Genomic DNA, 17,110 nt, shown 5'->3' with positions numbered 1-17,110 from the left:
ACTGTTTCTTTCTTGTCCTGTTAGTCAGTACTTACACTTTTATAAAAAAAAATTTCCATAATTTTTGTACTTATGTTAAAGGCCAGTTTGAATGTTTAATTTCTGATCAAGACATTCATAGAAGTGCCGAAACCAGGTCAAAAGACTTAATTTTTGCAACCGTGGGCTGTAATTGCTTGAACTTTAATTTGTAAACGGTCGCTGGCCACGCAGTCATGTTTAAAACTATTTAATCATGTATTCTTCCTGCTATATTATATAAGAAAACACATCATCTTGCTATTTTTCTACCCTTCTTGGTATAGCAGATTTGATGGCTCTCATTATAAGTGGAGAACAGAACTCAGTATAATCATCTGAGATTGTCATTAGTCGCACTGAATATATTTTACAATAAGTGTAGTATGCTTGCTTACAAAATATGTTTTGATAGCCAACATGAATCCACTTTAAGATGGGTAAGCATTTAGACAACCAACATCAACGAAAATAGAAGCAAAAATCTTCAAACAGCTAAGATGTTTTTCAGCAGATATTTAAATTACCAGTTCCAGCAAACTATATTGCCTTCGGATCGGCACACCGTAGCTCGAAAGTGTAGGCACAATTGGTTCATGCGCAATGGAATGTGATGCATTTTTACGTAACAAAGATATATACGTGACGAGGATTCATGAATCTCGACCACGTGCTGCACATTATACCATGCCACATTACAAAGAGAAACTTCAAGAACGAGACGCTGTAACAGGCGTCTCCAGACACTGCGCTGGTTATCGGGGCTCATTTCGAAGCGAGTCTTATCACTGAAGACAGTTATAGTCCACAAATTAAGATTCCAGGTCATTGACGTGTGTGGAGAAGCCCCAGGCAGAGGGGAGCACACCCACCTGACTGTCGTCTGCCATACCGCCCGACAACCAGCAATGATAGTCTGGGGTGCCATGTCTTTTCGTAGCATGACCCCGTTGATTGTCATACGCAGCACCCTTACAGCACAGCAATACGTGGGCGATATTCTACGCCCCATTTTGTTGCCCTCGTGACAAGACAACCTACGGTTGCATTTCAGCAAGACAATGCCCGCCTGCATACAGTGAGTGTTTCTACGGCTTGTGTTCTTCATGCTTGCTAAAGCCTACCTTGACCAGCAAGATCGCTAGATGTCTCCACAGATGAGAACATATGGAGCACTATTGGAAGTGTCCTCCAAGTATCACGGAATTCTGACGATGTAATGTAACAGCTGGGCATAATACGGCACGGTATCCCTCAGGAGGACATTCAACAACTCTGCTAATCAATACCAAGCCGAAAACACTGCTTACCTAGGACCGGAGGTGGACCAATACGTTATTGGCTCAAATGGCTCTGAGCACTATGGGACTTAACTTCTGAGGTCATCAGTCCCCTAGAACTTAGAACTACTTAAACCTAACTAACCTAAGGGCATCACACACAGCCATGCCCGAGGCAGGATTCGAACCTGCGACCGTAGCGGTCACGCGGTTCCCGACTGAAGCGCCTAGAACCGCACGGCCACACCGGCCGGCAAATACATTATTGGCTTGCTCGATTTGTAAAGCTCTTTCTTTTGAATAAGTCGTCCAATTTGTCCTAAATCGTAACCATTTGTTTGTCTATACATGTGCATCCAATGATTTCCGTCCCATTCGATTAGTTCTTTCATCGTGCGTCGTTTTTTTTTTTTCTTAGGGTGTATATACCCATCGATAGTACGGCGCAAAATCTAGGTAAAACGTAAATTGTTGCTCGACATCTAAATGTGGTTGAAGTGGAGTTGTAGACGCCAAAAGGAACAATCAATTTTCCTGCTCATATCCATCACGTATATTTTATACTGTTATAGTGAAAACAGTTACAAGCGGGCATGTTGAAAATATCGCCAGCGAGCATGTTCAATAAAATTCATTCGATATTCAGGTAATACAGTACTAAAAGCATGAATTAAATACCTCTCACAGTGTATGTGGTACTAAATGATATGAATTAGCATTCTATACACACTTCACAATATTCGGAGACATCAACCATGTTGCATTAAGTCTAGGTGCTCGTATAATTTTGTGTCCTACATGTTGTATAGCAAAGATATAAGGAACAAACTTCGTGTCAGATATACAGTCAAACTGTATAAATTCACTTTATAGTTCGAGGATGTTATTTTATACTGATGCATTATATGATACTATTTTTTTCTATTTGTCACTTCTACAGTGTCAGCTGGTGGTTGTGCTGTTTACTTTAGAATCTCCCAGTCAGTCTTCATTTAGCTATTACGCGAGGATGGGCACGTGCAGTACGTGCAATGTGCATGGTATTTTATAAATTGTTTTTTTTTTGTGCTTAACAAGCCCATATACCATGGTCTTCACGTTCTTGAAATATCTTTTTGTGATGTGACGCGGCTTCATGTACATTTGATCGAGATTCACTGAATTGTATTGTGTGAAGTATGATGTGTCAGAGCCGGCCGAAGTGGCCGTGCGGTTCCAGGCGCTGCAGTCTTTAACCGCGAGACCGCTACGGTCGCAGGTTCGAATCCTGCCTCGGGCATGGATGTGTGTGATGTCCTTAGGTTAGTTAGGTTTAACTAGTTCTAAGTTCTAGGGGACTAATGACCTGAGAAGTTGAGTCCCATAGTGCTCAGAGCCATTTTTTTTATGTGTCAGATCCCGTAATATAAGCGGCTATTGTGCTTGTTACGTCTTTCTATGCTTTGCGGATCCGAATGTGCCAACTCCGATCGTTGAGAATGGTAATCTAAGGATTCCATCTGAAGGGGCCTCGGAAGGACGAACGGTACCGACCGACCGCCGTGCCATCTTCAGCCGACAGGTCTCACTAGAAGCCGATATGGAGGTTCATGTGGTCAGCACGCCGCTCTCCCCGTCACTACCTGTTTCCGTGACCAGAGCCGCTGCTACTCCACCAAGTAGCTCCTCCATCGGCCTCACAAGGGCTGAGTGCAGCCTGCTTGGCACCAGCACTCGGAAGATCAGGACGGCGACCCATCCAGGCGATCTGACGAGAAGCGGTGTTACCACTGCAGCGAGGCCGCTAGCGGTAATTAAATAAATGTTGAGAAATAGCGATCTGGGCTGTTTGAAGTTTTTTACTTCTATTTTCATATTAATCTCGTTCGTTCCTATATGTGAAGAATATCGGGCATATAAAATACCGCAGCCGTTAAGGCTTTCCTAGATCTTCATATAATTACAGGATACTCGAAATTTCCCAGCGTTAGATTATACTGGGTTTCGTCACAGCGTTTTGATCTCGTCGACTCGGATGAAAATGCTGTACTGTGTAGAGAAGTAGGAACACCACAAAACCGTAGCGAGACGCATGAAGACCAACAGGACTTAGTGCAGGGCTGGAAGTTGACCCTCACTATAGTTAATGTGACGTTTTACGTGCAAGTACGCGGAAAAACCCTTTATTATATGACTACACGATTGACGAGTCATCTTTAAAAGCAGACACACCCACTAAATATCTCTAATTGGGTGTTACGAGTAATGTGGGGGCATTACATGAAGACGGTCGCAGAAAAGGCAGACCACAGAATGAGATAAACAGGATCCTCAGGAAGTGTAATCTGTCCACGAAAAAGATAGCATCAAAACACTAATCCGAATGATGGCTCTTCAATTTAGGCTTCTTACCAGATAGGGCGACAGGGGTAACAGGTAAGATCCAAAGAAGAGCAGCCTGTTAAATGTTAAAAGACCCATATTTTGTGATTCAGTTGGATCCATTATGTTCTTGCTATCCATTTTGACCTATTACAAGGAACAGATATATCTCCGTATGTCGGGGAACTATTCGGGTCTCAAACGCTTTAAGTAAGCACTCAAAGCTCTTTTGTCGGACGAACCTGAAACAAATTCAAGTAATTTACATATATGTAGGCAAAGCTGCTTCAAAAAGGTGGACACTAGCTGGATGTTAGTTAATGATAATGTTTTCGTAATGCTAATGGCCTCAGTGCTTGTAAAGCTGTCGCATACGGTTTGCAGAGAGAGAAGAGCTATGTTTCCTACAATCTTTGTGAGACTAGAACACCAGTTTCTTACTAACGTGCAACTGATTAAAATGTGATCCAGGTCGAAGGGTTTCATCTTAAACTGGAAGAATGCACTTGTGAGACAAGTATACAGTTGGAATCTCCAAGCATATTGAAACAGTGCCGGACCGGGACTCGAACCTGCGACTTTAGCTTTTAGCGAGCACAGAATTACATCGAAAAGATAGTTTCAAATTGGAGCACATTCCGCTGCTGAGTGAAAAGTTCTTCTAGAACTATACTCATCTACGTGCTGCAAGTCTCATACCGGTTTTCAGTTGACATTGTTGCTAGTCGCGCAGTTAACGTAAGTTTCATAATCACAAAAACATCTCAGGTAATTTGCATGAATATTGGCTTAACAGCGTACAGTGTACGTTTGAACCTGTAGAGATTCACAGTTTCTTCGTTCTCGGCTGTCCACAGACCAATCTTCCACATGAACACGGAACTATGTTTCATTCCTACCTGATTCATTCGGGCTGGCTCCGGTGAAAATCGATGCTTGCCTTAACGTCAACATGAGTTTTCACTTTAGATTCTGCCACGCCGGCATATTGCTGTAATTCGTTGATGCCAACTGTCGGTCGTGATGTATCAGAGACAGCTCACTGAATTAAGCATTCTCTCTTTACATGAAAGTAGCTTTCCAATGCGAAAGTCGACGTCCTCCGTCATGGACTATCTCTACTTTCTCAACGTACTGTCGAGTTATCCGGCAATGGAAATCATGTGGAAATCATGTGCGTAGCATGTGTCATGATCTTTCCGTTTTAGGCTCAATGGTTACATGCCTATCGCTCGTCCTTGAGGCTGAAAGGAAACACGTTATTCAGTTCTTGGTCAGTTTCCTGATTAATCAGTTTTCAATTGATGTTTTTGAATAGAAGCTACACAAAACTCATTATTATCATTCTTACATAAGACTGTGTATTTCTGTGTTTAGTCTGTTAAACATACTAGGCCAGACTGAGTTTGCGAATTATTTTCTGAAGTATAGGGATTCATACTTACAGCATGGCTTACAGATTCAGGGCTTGACTTTCACTGCGTATTGGAATAGCTCAGTATTCACACAGTTTACAGCAGGCAGGAGTTGTGCTTTAGATTTTAACAAAGGTTCCCACAAGGAGAGTGGTAGCTAGTAATCCGCATCGCATTAGATTGTCTTTTCCCGCTGGGCCGAACACCTCAATTTACAGGGAATTCATATCACACTGCAGACAAAGGAATTTCATGACCAGGCACAGTCGTAGGATAAGAGTCCCATAGCAAATATCTGACGTGCAGCATTGTACAATCCGGGCGTCCGAAGAAAGCTGTTTAAAGCAAGAGTGATTGAACATACATGTCTTGAGCAACAAAAGGGTAAATCGGTTTTTCCAACAGAGAACATCACCTGTTCTCAAGTTTTCTGGATTTGTAACACTAAGGCGAAGAAGGGTAAAGTAACGTTCGTTAAGTTTATCAGGAACCGATGAACACTTCGGCAACATTCTTTAATTAAATAAGAAAAAAACTTTACGATTACATTGAATGAATATCTGAACTGTACAATGGATGCTAAACTCGAATTATCGTATAGCGTTTTGTAACTTCAAGTGGTGTGCCTATCTGTATAACTGTTAGAAAAAACATAAAACGAATCGATTGGGCAATACAACTCCCAATACCAATAAAGAAATACAGTCACTTCTAAATATATTCATCCCCTTGGGCACTGAATCCTCTGGCCCTGTTCTAAACTGATAATTTTGGTCCCTGTGCATATAACAAACAGATTAAATTCTCTTACCTCTAAAGCAGCAACGGTGGAACGCGATATATTCTGGTCTCTCATGAACAAAATATGCTAGCTACAGGCTTAGCGGTGCACAATGCTCGCCGTAATACTTTGAAATGTACATGAAATTCTTTTGGCTGATAAATGAAAACATCTGAGAAAAATCCAACACTTTAGAAGGCATATAACATGGACAGGGAGACTATACTGATTGTGGTGAATTACTAACACTGGTTTTCCTTTAAAAAAACTATATTGCAAGTTAAGTTTGTCTTTTGACAACTGAATTTGGACAAAACAACACGTCATACTTACTGATTCATGAACAATGAGATTTATACAGCTAGTATTATTTACCCTCGCTAAACCAGTATAAATGCATATCATCAAATTACATATAGCTCTGTTAACACATCTTAGAAACATTACAAAAGCGAAAAATCTAACTAGCCTTTTTATCAAATCAGTATACGTACATTCTGGGGTTCCTCAGCAACTACAAATTATCAGTCAGTTCATGTATACTAACGCGCTGGCAAAACAGAAATCATAATTATTTAAGATATTTACCTTACTTGCATGAAGACTTCTTCTTGCATGTTCAACATTATTGACACACCTACATTAATCTAACACTTGGTGACTTCACGCAGCACACCACAAAAACTGCCTGCTCCGTCCTCTTTCGCTCACAGGCAGCTACCTACAACTATTCGCCCACCTCTCTCTTACTGCAGCACTAATTATCTCAGACGAGAAACATTATATTTGGCTCTACGGTCGTACACAGTCAGTAATCCGATTTATAAAGCCTATGAGAGAAATACATCGTTTATAATATCATAATTTCAGTTTAATTTACATTAATATTACTATAGTATACGGGTGCTAGATACAAGTGTGCCCCAGTAGACTCCTTTCACCTTGTCAGACAAAGAACTCCACGCGAGCACTAACCCGACATTAATAGTAATCCTCCAGAAAGCCCAATTTTATAATTTCTAATTTAGTAGTACCATCTTCAAGCACATAATATTTAATTCTAAGGGGTATATACATTTAATAGTATGTAGCTTTACGCGGGTGCACATCTGACACAAGGCAAAAACCAAAACTGTAGAAATTCTGGTGGTAGCGTGATGTTAATCCACTGCGCGGAAACCTGGTGATCGTAATAGCGTCAACAACACTTGTCCACGCACCCGATGTTCCTAAACAATCGTACTTCACGATGTATCTGAGTTGTGTAGTGAAGCTGTGAATGCTGGCGTGAGCAGTAAAGAGAATGACGCATAAACACTGCAATTCGTGGCAGCGCAAGTGAGAGGTGCGGCTGACGTCAGCAGCCTTGATGATGACGGCACCAATGAGCGCAGACCTTGTAAAACTGTTTACTTCGGCTGCAACACAATATGGCTGTAGTGCACCAGGAAGGGGACCAGGCTATTTTCTCAGCATGTGCTGCCCAAAAGGATTCGTCGACAGATGCGACTGATCTGGAGCAGTTTTCGGATGGCAAAAGCACGAACGTGTAAAATAAACAACATGTCAAAATAAGGCTTCGAAGAAGCAACTGATTTATAAAAGGTGTAACGTGTGTTAAATTCAGAAAAAGTTTTGGATGATGTTGAGTTTCTAACAGTAATTAAGTGATATGGTATTGTAGTAGACCAGGTTATTACGTTCCAGTAAATTTACCTAAGTAAAAGAGCTCCAAATTGAAGTTTTATTGTCCAGACCGCAGTTGATTCATATCCTGATAATTAGTTTCCGCAATGTTATACTGCCACCTTCAGATTATCGGATATCTGAATTATAAAGCCAGCTTGTGTGGCACACTGCCGTCAGGACATTGAAAATATGGAGCTAAACTCACAGAAAAGATGCTCCAGTGCAATACTTAATACACTAAAACAAAGGCCTATCAGCAATGCAAAGAGATCTCAAGTACATCAGATAGAGCATACACACACTGCTGTCAGATGTGTGTATGTCAAAAACAGGCACCATGCCTTACTGATATAGTTATGCCTTTTACTTGAGTGTACTTAATGTTATGTGGGAGTATCTTTCCTGTAAATTTGCCTCCATGTATTTCCAGATGGCAATGTGCACACGGACTGGCTTTATAATTCAAGTATCCGACGGTCTGAAAATGGCAATATAACTTTGACGAAACCAACTGCAATCTGGGACATGAAACTTCTATTTTCGAATCTTTTTTCACTTTGATGTAGATATCGCTTTCATTCTGACAACGTAATAACAGATTTCGCTAAATTCGTTTCCTGTTTAAGGTGTCTTCTGTTGCTGCTGCGGTCTTCAATCTTCCCTTTAGTTTTATGCAGCAAACCAGTCTAGTCTCTAATACGAAGGAAACTTCATCTCTGAGTAACTACTGCAGCCTACATTCATTTGAATGAGTTTACTGTACTCATTCCGTAGTCTCTCTCTGTAATTTTTGGCCTCATGCCGGCCGAAGTGGCCGTGCGGTTCTGGGCGCTGCAGTTTGGAACCGCGAGACCGCTACGGTCGCAGGTTCGAATCCTGCCTCGGGCACGGATGTGTGTGATGTCCTTAGGTTAGTTAGGTTTAACTAGTTCTAAGTTCTAGGGGACTAATGACCTCAGAAGTTGAGTCCCATAGTGCTCAGAGCCATTTGAACCATTTTGCCCTCACAAATCTCTGTATTACCAAATTGAGGTTTCCTCAGCGCCTCGGAAAGTGTTCTATCAACTGATTCCTCCTTTTTTACGTATCATGTTGTGGTATTCTGATTAACTAATTTTAATTAGTTAACCAGGCGCCACATCTAACCTTCAACATCCGTCTGTAACACTACATTTAGCAAACTCCTGTTCTCTTCTTGCTGAACTTTTGATGGTCCACTCTTCTCTTCAGTGGAAGACCACATTCCAGAAAAAATCATTAAAAATACTGTCTAACACTAAATTTATATTCAGCTTTAACAAATTTTTTTCAGTTACTCTCTCTTCATTTCATAACCTCTTTTGAAGCTAATATCGATTCCGTTCAGTTGATCCTCCAAGTTTATTGTCTTCTCTGACAAAATTACAACCATCATCGTCATCGGTATGGCGCACACGTGCAGTATATTTACACAGAAGGGCCAAAGAAACCGGTACAGGCATGCGTATTCAAATACAGAGATATGCATGCAGGCAGTGTACGGCGCTGTGGTCGCCGTCGCCTACATATGGCAACAAGTGTCTGGCGCAGTTGTTAGATTGGTTACTGCTGCTACAATGGCAGGTTATCAAGATTTAAGGGATTTTGAACCTGATGTTATAGTCGTCGCACGAGCGATGCGAACAATATCTTCAAGGTTCCGATAAAGTGGGGAATTTCCCGTAGACCATTTCACTAGTGTTCTGTGAATATCAGGAACCGGATAAAACATCAAGTCTCCGACATTACTACGGCACGAGAAAGATCCTGCAAGAAGGAAACAAACATCGATTAAAGAGAATCGTTCAACGTGCCACGAGTGTAACCCTTCCGCAGATTACTGCAGATTTCAATGCTGGGCTATCAACAAGTGTCGGCTTGCGAACATTTCAACGAAACATTCTCGATACGAGCTTTCAGAGCCGAAGGCCCACTCGTGTACCCTTGATGACTGCATGATACAAAGCTTTACGCCTCGCCTGGGTCCGTCAACACCGACTTTGGGCTGTTGATGATTAGAAACATGTTGTCTGGTTGGACGAGTCTCGTTTGAAATTGTATCGAGTGGATGGACGTGTACGGGTATGGAGACAACCTTACGAATCCATGGAACCTGCATGTAGGCAGGGGTCTGTTGAAGCTGGTGGAGGCAATGTAAAGGTGCGGGGCGTGTGCAGTTGGAGTGATATGGGACCTCTGATAGATCTAGGTACGACTCTGACAGGTGACACATACGTAAGCATCCTCTCTGATCACCTGCATTGGTTCATGTCGATTGTGCATTCCGACGGACTTGGGCAATTCCAGCAGGACAATGAAACCCAACACTTCATAATTGCTACAGAGTGGGTCCAGGAACACTATTCTGATTTTAAACACTTCCGCTGGCGACCAGACTCCCCAGACGGGAAACTTATTGAGCATATCATGGATGCCTTGCAACATGCTGTTGCCCCCTCATACTCTTACGGATTTGTGGACAGCCCTGCAGAATTCGTGGTGTCACTTCCCCCCGGCACAACTTCAGACATTAGTCGACTCCATGTCGCGCCGTGTTGCTACACTTTTGGGTGCTCACGGGTCCCCTGCGCGATATTAGGCAGATGTACCAGTTTCTTTGATTCCTCAGCGTGTAATATGTAATGAATGTCATTGTATAAAACAAAAATATATCGACTAAATAATAGCAAGGTTTCTAATCCATTCCACCGCTGTGGCATTGGCATCATACCACTTGCCCTTACAGCATCGGAGGAAGCAATCCTCTCTTACGTAATGGATGCACCGGCTTATCATTTATGTTTTATGGTTTGATTTGACATTGCACGTGTGCAGCTTCTTTTAAAATTGTGGCGAGGCTTAATGGCATAAAAATATTTGAAGGTGGGTTTTAAATCAGGACGTCTGTAATTCTTACACGTCTGCCGGAATAAGAAGGATTTTTTTAGCTGGTATTCTTGTTTGTAGCACTTGAAAATGAGATAGTGTTGCCCCGAAACATGATGTGGCAATAATCACATGACTTACAACTGGGCTGAATACTCTCAATATTCCTCTCTTGTATGTCTCGCAGAAACAATGTATCACAGTTACAACTCGGAGATTCACAATATCTCATTTATAGAGTGCGTAAGAGCACCGATTACATCAAGACTGGATTCTAGTTCATTTGATCCACACTTTCCTGTAAAGTTCTTTAGTGATATCATTACAATTGTATTTCTCGAACCATTCCAGTTCTTTTTCATTTCTAGTGTGTCAGTAGCTATTGCTACAATGATATCATACTTTCGAATTACTGGAAGCTACATGTTCAGCACACAGTATGGCCTATTTCCTCTTTTCATACGAGACAATTATGTAGTGATGAATGGATATTTCCTTATTCTCTTCTATATTGTGGTAATCTCTAACAAGGTCTTAGTTCTGAGAATCTGTGGTGGGTAGATCCTGCTTAGCAGAGGAAGTCAGTAGATAGAAGTCTGTTTGTACCAGTAGTCATGCGCATCCTCTTGTTGAGCTGCTCATCGATGAGGATGGTATGACAACTATTATACCACAGCGGAGCACATTACTCTGCGTCCGAAAAATCCACTGCAAGAGCCGATGTCCACAAAGTCACAACTGAAATTCCCCCGGCCCCCTTCCCCCAGGTGATGCCACAAAGCTCCTTGATGATGTTTTCCGCGAGTTTTTATCTTGGCTGATGGGTCTCCCAGACGTTTTCTATAAGATAGCGTACGGGAGCCACACCTTTGTTGGACGTCCTGACTATGAACATGTGGACTAGCTTAGATAACCGAACACTAGCGCAGTGCCCCTCTCAGGACCAAATGACTAAAAAACTGGGACCTTCAAATCTTGTCTTACAAACAAACATAGAAAAATACAACGTCATCGGCAAACCTCAAAGTTTACATTTTTCCACATTCAGTTGTAATTACTTCTCTCATACCTCTTTCGCTTCCCACACAGTCTGCTCAATCTACAGGCTGGATAACATAGCAGATAGACGAGAAACCTCTCTCATTTCCTTATCCACAACTGCTTCCGTTTCATGCCCTTCGACTCTTAAAACTACAATCCGTTTTCTGTACATATTGTTGGCAACTCTACGTTTTTCCATCTCTTCCTCTCCACCATCCGAAACAGTACATTTCACCTTCATTGTCTAAATCTACAAATGTTGTAGAGGTAAGTTTACCACTCCTCAGTCTCTCATTTATGGTTCGTAGTATGGACAGTATTGCCTCGCGATTTTCTACTCATATCTGCGACACAAACTGATCTCCGCCGAAGTAGGCTTTTATCAGTTTTTCCATTTTTCTATAAATACTTCTTGACAGGTTTTAGCACCCGACCCTTATTGAAATTGGGAGAATTACTTTCTCCCTGAAGTAGGAGGATATTTCACCTATCTCGTACACCTCGCACACCGGGTGGAATAATTTCGTCAGGGCTGACTCAAGTTCTCAGTCATTCCCACGAAATGGAAATTCCAGAGGCGTTGTTTCGACTAAGGTCCTCCAGTGCTCTGCCAAATTCCTCTCTCACTCCCATCTCATCTACTTCCTATTCGCTTTCTATGATATTGTTACCTTTGTATACCTTATAGATACTGAAATGACAGAAGTGATAGGATACTTACTAATGTCACGTCGGACCTACTTTTGACCGTCGTAATGCAGCAACTCGACGTCGCATGGACTCAACAGGTCATTGGTTGTCCCCTGCAAAAATACTGACCCACGCTTTCTCTACAGCAGTCCATAATTGCCTAAGTGTTGCTGGTGCAGGATTTTGTGTGGCCAAATTATTCGCTCGGTCTGCGCCACACTCGAACCCTACAGTCAGTTTTACCACCGGAAGTCGGGACTCGTCGGGCCAGATCACAGTTTTCCAGTCGGTAAAGGTTCTACAGATATGGTCACTAGACCACAGAGGCGCTGCAGGCAATGTCGTGCTGTTATCAAAGGCACTCTTCTCAGTCATCTGATGTCATGGCCCACTAACGCCAAGTTTCGATGTACCGTTCTAAATCATACATTGACTTTTGTGGTTATTTCAAGCCGTCTTGGTTGGCCCTTAGCACTGACAACACTACGTAAACGCCACTGCTCTCGGCCGCTAGGTGAACGTCGTCGACCACGGCGTTGTCCGTGGCGACAGGTATTGCCTGAAATGTGTGGTGCTCGCGGCAAACTCTTTACACTGTGCATCTCTAAATATTAAACTACATAACGATTTCCGAAATGGAATACCCGATGCTTCTAGTTAAACTACCATTCCGCGTTCAGGGTCTACTGACTCATGTCGTTCGGTCATAATCACGTAGAAAAACTTTTTACACGAATCAAGTAGAAATAGTAGGTCCGCCATACCCTACCGTTTTATACGCGGTACTACCACCATCTGTATATGTGCATATCGCTGACCCATGACGTTGTCCCAGTATATATTCCTCCTATCATTGTTTCTCTTTTCTCAAAGGGTCCCTTTAAATTTCCTACAGATGGCATCTAAATATCCCCTAATCAATGATGCTTCCACAGCGTAGCATTTGTGTTCTTACAGTTTCTGTTTAGACATTTTACAATTTCTGTCAATTTTATGTTTTGACCGTCTGTATTCCCTTTCTGTTGCCTCCTTTCGTTAAATATATTCAACTTACGTGTTGCCCAATGATTTCTTGCAGGCCTTGTCTTTTTACCTGTTAGATCCTCCGCTGCGTACACTAGCTCATCTCTCAAAGCTATCCATTCATCCTCTATACATTTCGTTCCCCTTTTTCAGTCAAACGTTGCCTGATACTATTTTTGTAATCTGAAAAACTTGTTCTTTCAATTTATCCAGATCTCATCTCCTTAATTTTTTAGCTTTCTGACATTTCTTCAGTTTTAATCTGCCATTCATAACGAATAAAATACTGTCAGAGGCTACAGCAGCCTCAGAAAATGTATTACTGTTTAAGATCTGGTTTCGGAAATCCTGTGTTAACATTATGCCAACGGCCTTGCCGCAACGGTAACTCCGGTTCCCGTCAGATCACCGAGGTCAACGCTGTCGGACTGGGCTTGTACTTGGATGGGTGCCCAGCGCTGTTGGCAAGCAGGGTGCACTCAGCCCTTGTGAGGCAAACTGAGGAGCTACTTGATTGAGAAGTAGCGGCTCCGGTCTCGTAAACTGACATACGGCCAAGAGAGCGGTGTGCTGACCACAAGCCTCTCCATATCCACATCCAGTGATGCCTGTGAGCTGACGATGACACGGCGGCCGGCCGGTGACGTTGGGCTTTCATGGCCTGTTCGGGGGGAGTTTAGTCTTTTTGTGATAACATTATAGAATCTATCCAGGTCCATTCCAAGTATAAAGCCTTTTGTCATTATATTCCATAGATTAATTATAACTCAACCCATGTTAGTTTAATTCATCTTGATGGATAAAACAACCGATTTCGGGAACAAACAAGCACCGTGTTTTTCAGAAGGAAGTAGATTAAGTTTCATTCCATTCATTGTCTCTTTTTAGATGTACAAGGTTAGTATCAATACTACAACTTTCTGGTGTATCTGGCAGGTGCTGTTACTGTGCAGTGACATCAGAAACCTACGATGTCCATTGTCTTGTTATGGAGTAATTTTATGTGAGGGTAAGTGATTTATTCTCTCCGTGGCTGCGTTAAATTAAAATTATCAACAAAAACAAACGACTCAGTTATTGTGTGCATTCAGACCTCTGTAATGACGAGGCCAGAGGAACGGGTTACCAAACTGGCTAAAGACGTTTAAGATCAGTCCACATTCAAGGTAACGTTCACACGATGGAACTGCAATATTTTTGGAGACATACTGAATTTTCTGTCGTATTGCCCTGCGGAGGTGTTTGTAGAAAGCAGCTGTTCAAAATGTCGACTTGCATGGTCATGACAACGAACGATGGACTATAACATACTTTCCAACTACGCATTTTATTGCCTAACTTATTCAACGGCTGCAATCAGTTCTTTAGAAGATTCCACTAGATTTTCGTAAACTAGCTTCGGGCTCTTATCGTGTGACCGAATTGTCTGTATAATTTGAAAATTACGATTAGTGCACGAATGCCTAAACTGTATATCAAATGACATTCAAGCATTGATGATATTGTGCGTCAGTGCCTACTAATTGTGGTGTGTCATAAGGATACGAATTATTACTGTCTATGGTCTACAAAAACCGTAAGGGTATCTTCAAGAAAAACTTTGTTGATGACGTCTTCAGTTTCTCCTCTAAGATGGTTGCTGACTAACGGAGACCACGAATTCAGGGTATCGTACCACCCCACACCAAACTGTGACGGTTTGGCAGCAGCATTGCCATACGCCATGTAGGCAGGTAATTTTTTGGTTTAAAGGTTCAGTTCCATTGGGAATCTGCTCAAAAGTGAAGTCAAATTACTCGTGAACAAAAAGAACATGTATTATTACTGTATCTATAACTACATTACACTTTAATTATGTTAGTATTACACTTTAATTATGTTAGTAAACATGCAATAATTTTAATTTTACTGTAAATAGCAAGGATCACTCTCATCAATAATAAGTGTTGATGTTTATTTGGTCCAATTTTTGTTCTACCAACTCTGAGACACAATCAAATGGTGCTACAAGTAAGGTTCTGTCTCAAAAATACACCAAGAGAAGATACAACATTCAAACTTCTTTGTGCAATTTAGTAACAGAATGATATTTCAACTACATTCACATATGCTTGTGAATATCTTTTAATGGCTGATGAATTTAAATCTTGGCCTCTTTTAAAGTCAACGATTCCTAGATTAGTCCTTACAATATAACTTTATATCTATCAGGTAAAAAATTAATGGCACCTACGGCTTTTTCAAAAATATACCGGAAGGAATACATAATATTATAAAATTCCTTTGCTAACGAAAATTGGCGACAGATATTTAATGTAGGACAATGAATACGGATTCCTGAATGACTTAACGACAACTTTGCCAAGCTTCTCTGGATCATTGACCGCTTTTGCATACTGTGCGCCGTGTTCCTCGGAGGTGAGGCCAAATCCGCTCGTGATCCAGTAGTAAACACCGATGACTAAGCAGTAATCCATTTCCTTCTTCAGCTCCTCGAAGGTGTAGGCCTCTGCCTGCTGTTCCATCCCCAGACGCCGCAGCAGGCCCACCAGCGTGTTGTGGTACTCGCGCAGCAGGTCCTCCACATGGTGCCGATGGACGTCTTCGCTGGCGCTCGAGTACAGGAAGTACAGCAGATCCGAGGCCGGGCTGGTTACTGATGAACACTGTAATTCCACCAAACAGTCAGCTATTAGGAAAATTTCTAGAGATTGAGAGATTCTCAGATGTAAAGGGGGCCGAATCTTTCTTGTTATTTTTCTGTTTCTTTCATAACTACATTTCACGTTCGTATATGGTCAGTCTTTGGTGTGACGTCATAAGCGCGTGACGGCGTGTGAGATCGCTCTCTAAGTTTTCATCTATTTTTAGGTTGCAGATATATATTTTAACAGTTTTTGTGATAATATTTACTATATAAGTGACTTATTAGTGGTTCCTTCATTCACCTTTGCCTTTCTTGTGTTGTGACCTGATATTTGTGAGTGTTTCGTATGGAGCAACTTGACCTCTTACCCGTGTTTACATTCCGCGCTGACCTGTTGCAGCTGTAGCGGCGCATCGAAAGCTAAGTACTAATTGATTGTTTGTGTATAGTAGTTTAATTAGGAACTTTAGTAGTCTTCAACCGGTGTTCTTGGTGTTTTCCGGTGAAATAACTTCAGAAGAAATTTTTGCGAACTGCTTTCAGTTTCGTTACTGTCATTAGACGTTTGATTTTCTTTCTGTGTTAGTATTTTGTTATATTCTCATTTGCTGTTGATTAATACTGTCAATAATAGTAGTTACTTTCCTTGTAGAGCAAGTTTGTGATTACTGTAGTCAGTTTTCAACATCTTCTTATTGTAGTAGCGGAACTTAGATAAAGTTGTTTTCTTGTTTCAATAACTGTAAAATTTTACCATGAGTGAGAAGTGTGGGCTTTGCCGTAGATTCGTGAGTGGTGGATTGCGGTGTGAGACTTGTTCGAAGTATTTTCACTGGGGGGGAATGCAGTGGGGAAGCCAGTGGGCATTCTGGTGAGATCCTCTCCTGGAACTGCAGGTTATGTAGCAAGAGTAAGTTGATAGAGGAGCAGGAGCGTATGATCTGTGACCTTCAGGTGCAGTTGAAAAACGCACAGGAAGAGCTAGACGGGATGAGGAGGGAGAAGGGGGTTGGGGAATGGGAGCTGGCTGTTGGCAAGAGATTTGCTAGGAGAAGGAGATTTTCAGATAGTTTTACTATTGGTGTTTGTAATAGATATGACCAACTGTCAGTGTCTAGTGGAGAGGAATCTCTAGTAGTTGTAGATGTAGGAAGTATGCAGCAGACCTCAGCAGTTACGGTGGCTAGGACAGTTGCAAAGTCTAAGAGAAAGAAGAAGGTTCTGCTGTTAGGTAGTTCTCATGGTATAGGTGTAGGCCAGC

At 41.8% G+C, this 17,110-nt stretch overlaps 1 protein-coding gene across 1 annotated transcript in view; it reads right to left on the bottom strand.

The window, feature by feature from the left end:
* LOC126456126 (uncharacterized) overlaps nt 1–17,110 on the bottom strand; it is a 72,743-nt gene that overhangs the window by 24,783 nt on the left and 30,850 nt on the right. The window contains exon 2 of the mRNA XM_050091880.1: nt 15,600–15,868. Within this exon, the coding sequence (XP_049947837.1) occupies nt 15,600–15,868 (269 nt within the window). The remainder of the gene's footprint in view (nt 1–15,599; nt 15,869–17,110) is intronic.

Source organism: Schistocerca serialis, chromosome 2 (assembly GCF_023864345.2).
Source record: "Schistocerca serialis cubense isolate TAMUIC-IGC-003099 chromosome 2, iqSchSeri2.2, whole genome shotgun sequence".
Taxonomy (NCBI): Eukaryota; Metazoa; Arthropoda; class Insecta; order Orthoptera; family Acrididae; genus Schistocerca; species Schistocerca serialis.
This window is presented reverse-complemented; position numbering and strand designations above follow the sequence as displayed.